Here is a 4,555-nt window from a genome sequence, read left to right as displayed (position 1 = left end):
GCTCGGCTCTGGCCCCGCCCACCGCCTGCTCCATCAGTGGTCCCAGCGCGGCGGCGGCGGCGGCGACTGATGCTGGACGCCCCCTCCCGCCCCCCTCCAAAAAAAAAAAAAAACTTGCGCTAAACCTCTTTTCAGTCCACTCTTGTCGAATATCGGACTGAAGCGTCACTTGGAGGTTGCTTTCAGCAGACAGGACGCAGGTGCAGCGGGGAACTGGAACAATTGGGTGTTTAGTTGAACGACGATGGCTGCGGCTCTCCAGACGGATGCCTCCTGGCGGGCTCGGATGATGTGATCGTGGATTCACAGCACTTTTTCATTTTTTCTTCCTATTATTATTATTTTTTTTAATCCTGTTGCTTAAAGGATGGAAGCACTTTTTGGCCATTCCACAAAGGTAGGAGCCCCAAAGTGAGAAATCCACTATGTTTGCCTAATTAAGCTGAAGTCTGTACTCATGGAATCCTTCCATCCATCCATCCATCTTCTTCCGCTTATCCGAGGTCGGGTCGCGGGGGCAGCAGCCTAAGCAGGGAAGCCCAGACTTCCCTCTCTCCAGCCACTTCGTCTAGCTCTTCCCGGGGGATCCTGTGGCGTTCCCAGGCCAGCCGGGAGACATACAGTGGGGCAAAAAAGTATTTAGTCAGCCAGCGATTGTGCAAGTTCTTCCGCTTAAAATGATGACAGAGGTCTGTCATTTTCATCATAGGTACACATCAACTGTGAGAGACAGAATGTGAAAAAAAAAATCCAGGAATTCACATTGTAGGAATTTTAAATAATGTATTTGTAAATTATGGTGGAAAATAAGTATTTGGTCAACCAAGGTTGTTTTGGCTCCAAATCTCAGGATACATGGCCCCATTCATTCTTTCCTTAACACGGATTAATCGTCCTGTCCCCTTAGCAGAAAAACAGCCCCAAAGCATGATGTTTCCACCCCCATGCCTCACAGTAGGTATGGTGTTCCTGGGAATTTTAAATAATTTATTTGTAAATGATGGTGGAAAATAAGTATTTGGCTCCAAATCTCAGGATACATGGCCCCATTCATTCTTTCCTTAACACGCATCAATCGTCCTGTCCCCTTAGCAGAAAAACAGCCCCAAAGCATGATGTTTCCACCCCCATGCCTCACAGTAGGTATGGTGTTCCTGGGAATTTTAAATAATTTATTTGTAAATGATGGTGGAAAATAAGTATTTGGCTCCAAATCTCAGGATACATGGCCCCATTCATTCTTTCCTCAACACGGATCAATCGTCCTGTCCCCTTAGCAGAAAAACAGCCCCAAAGCATGATGTTTCCACCCCCATGCTTCACAGTAGGTGTGGTGTTCTTGGGATGCAACTCAGTATTCTTCTTCCTCCAAACACCACCAGTTGAGTTGATACCAAAATGGATACATGGATGATACAGCAGAGGATTGGGAGAATGTCATGTGGTCAGATGAAACCAAAATAGAACTTTTTGGTATAAACTCAACCGGTGGTGTTTGGAGGAAGAAGAATACTGAGTTGCATCCCAAGAACACCATACCTACTGTGAAGCATGGGGGTGGAAACATCATGCTTTGGGGCTGTTTTTCTGCTAAGGGGACAGGACGATTGATCCGTGTTAAGGAAAGAATGAATGGGGCCATGTATCCTGAGATTTGGAGCCAAAACCTCCTTCCATCAGTGAGAGATTTGAATGGTTGACTAAATACTTATTTTTCACCATAATTTAATAATAAATTCCTAGAATGTGAATTCCTGGATTTTTTTTTCACATTCCGTCTCTCTCAGTTGAAGTGTACCTGTGATGGAAATTTACAGACCTCTGTCCTTATTTGAAGTGGGAGAACTTGCACAATCGCTGGCTGACTAAATACTTTTTTGCCCCACTGTAGTCTTCCCAACGTGTCCTGTGTCTTCCCCGTGGCCTCCTACCGGTTGGACGTGCCCTAAACACTAGGGAGGAGTTCGGGTGGCATCCCGACCAGATGCCCGAACCACCTCATCTGGCTCCTCTCGATGTGAAGGAGCAGCGGCTTTACTTTGAGTTCCTCCCGGATGGCAGAGCTTCTCACCTTATCTCTAAGGGAGAGACCCACCACTCGGCGGAGGAAACTCATTTGGGCCGCTTGTACCCGTGATTTTGTCCTTTCGGTCATGACCCAAAGATCATGACCATAGGTGAGGATGGGAACGTAGATCGACCGGTAGAGTAAAAGTTAAAGTACCAATGATTGTCACATACATACTAGATTATTCTCTGCATTTGACCCACTACCCTTGATCACCCCCTCGGAGGTGAGGGGAGCAGTGAGCAGCAGCGGTGCCGCGCCCGGGAATCATTTTTTGTGATTTAACCCCCAATTCCAACCCTTAATGCTGAGTGCCAAGCAGGGAGGTAACGGGTCCCATTGTTCTGGTCTTTGGTATGACTCGGCCGGGGTTAGACCTCACGACCTACCGATCTCAGGGCGGACACTCTAACCACTAGGCCACTGAGTAGGTAAGGTAATTGAGAGCTTTGCCTTCCGGCTCAGCTCCTTCTTCACCACAACGGATCGAGACAGCGTCCGCATTACTGAAGACATCATGTCTTACGTGTCACGTCTCATGGAATCCTCTTAATTTTTATTTCTTGCATCCTATTCTCTGTTTAACTTTTTTGATACTGCTGTTGTTTGTCATATCTTGTTGCAACTATCATTCAAAGTAACAATGTGCTGATAGTTTTGGTCAATGATGCCTTTCGGCTTTAGTGCAGACCTGAATATTCTGGTTGGGGCGGCATGGCGTAGTGGGTAGAGCGGCCGTGCCAGAAACCTGAGGGTTGCAGGTTCGCTTCCCACCTATGGACATCAAAGTCACTGCCGTTGTGTCCTTGGGCAGGACACTTCACCCTTTGCCCCCGGTGCCGCTCACACCGGTGAATGAATGATGAATGAATGATTGGTGGTGGTCGGAGGGGCCGTGGGCGCAAACTGGCAGCCACGCTCCCGTCAGTCTACTCCAGGGCAGCTGTGGCTACAGATGTAGCTTACCACCACCAGGTGTGAATGAATGATGGGTTCCCACTTCTCTGTGAGCGCTTTGAGTAGATGACAATAGAAAAGCGCGATATAAATCTAATCCATTATTATTATTATTATTATTCTGTCACACGTCCCGGTAGTGATAGGCGGAGCCTAGAGTCTTGACTGCTACAGTTCTTTGTCACGTTTTAAACCGGCAGATTCTCAGCCAGTCTGTTTCCTCTCACAGGGTGCCTGCGTGATGTAAGAGCCATGAAGCCTCATCTGAGGGGAATTATGCGCTCCCTTCCTCGCCTTCTACACCATGTTTGCTTTTTCCTTGCCGTGCCCCGCATCCTTCTGCTCCGCGGCCAGTCGTCGCCTGAGGCAAGGGCCGGACAGGGCCTGCTGCTCTTCACCTCGCCCGCCTACAACGCCTCCATCTTTGAGAACTCTGCGGCGAGAACCTACGCCAGGAGCGAGACCAAGATGGGGATCGCTCTGAGGCCGTCGCCCCGGTCTTTCGACGTCCGGTTTTCCATTGAATCCGGGGACAGCGAGGGCATCTTCCAGGTGGAGGAGTTCGCGATGGGAGATTTTTGTTTCCTCCGCATTCGCACAAACAGCGGCGCCACGTTGAACCGGGAGGTGCAAGACAACTACACGCTGACGGTCAAGGCATCCGCCCAGAGAGGCATGGAGGCGTTAAGTACAGTTTATATAAAAGTCCTGGACACTAATGACCTGCGACCACTCTTCTCCCCGACCTCCTATTCCTTTGTGGTGTCCGAGAGCGCCCCCCTGGGTGCCAGCATCGGCCGCGTGACAGCCACGGATGCCGACTTGGGCTCCAACGGGGAGTTTTACTACTTCTTCAAGAATAAAGTGTCCCTCTTTGCCGTGCACCCGACCAGCGGCGTCGTCACACTGACAGGCCAGCCCAGGATTGATAAGCAAGAGCGCTTTGAGCTGGAAGTGCAGGTGGTGGACAGGGGCATGAAGCTCTACGGCAACAACGGCATCAGCAGCACCGCCAGACTTGTCGTAACCATAGTGCAGCTCAATGAGTTCGCACCTTTTCTTAGTGCGCTGGCCGTCGTTCCGCCCTGGTCTGATAAGAACCCGGTTGTTGCCAAAGTGACGGTGGAAGATAAAGATGAGGGGGTCGGCGGATACGTAGACTGGGTGTCCATCATTGATGGCGATCCGCTTGAGCAGTTTGTGATTGAACGATCGCCTCTGGAAAATGAGTACTGGGTGAGAACCCCAGAACAGGTGGACTGGGACAAATACCCGTATGGTTGCAACCTAACCTTTCAGGCTAAAGACAGAGGCGCCCCACCAAAGTTTTCCAACACTGAAATGGTTCGGTTGCTGGTTGCAAAGCCAGAATCCGTGTTAAAGAGTTTTGAGAAAGACGTTTATGAAGTGGTGCTGAGTGAAATTTCTCCCCCGGGGACTTTTGTAGAGGTGGTGAAAATCTCCCCTCCTCCCGCGAGCGTCAATTACAGCTTTAGCAGCCTCTCAGAGCTAATGTACTTTGATATAAAT

At 49.6% G+C, this 4,555-nt stretch overlaps 1 protein-coding gene across 1 annotated transcript in view; it reads left to right on the top strand.

Annotated features, from left to right (window-relative positions):
- The first annotated feature begins 3,267 nt into the window (after positions 1-3,267).
- The window catches only part of LOC133552059 (protocadherin Fat 3-like), a 193,085-nt gene continuing 191,797 nt past the window's right edge, over positions 3,268-4,555 (top strand). Inside the window, exon 1 of the mRNA XM_061899369.1 lies at positions 3,268-4,555. This exon is cut by the window's right edge and continues 1,680 nt beyond it. Within this exon, the coding sequence (XP_061755353.1) occupies positions 3,278-4,555 (1,278 nt within the window). The 5' untranslated portion in view covers positions 3,268-3,277.

This window comes from Nerophis ophidion, linkage group LG04 (assembly GCF_033978795.1).
Source record: "Nerophis ophidion isolate RoL-2023_Sa linkage group LG04, RoL_Noph_v1.0, whole genome shotgun sequence".
Taxonomy (NCBI): Eukaryota; Metazoa; Chordata; class Actinopteri; order Syngnathiformes; family Syngnathidae; genus Nerophis; species Nerophis ophidion.
Note: the sequence above shows the minus strand (reverse complement) of the source record. Positions and strands in the feature narration are given on the sequence as shown.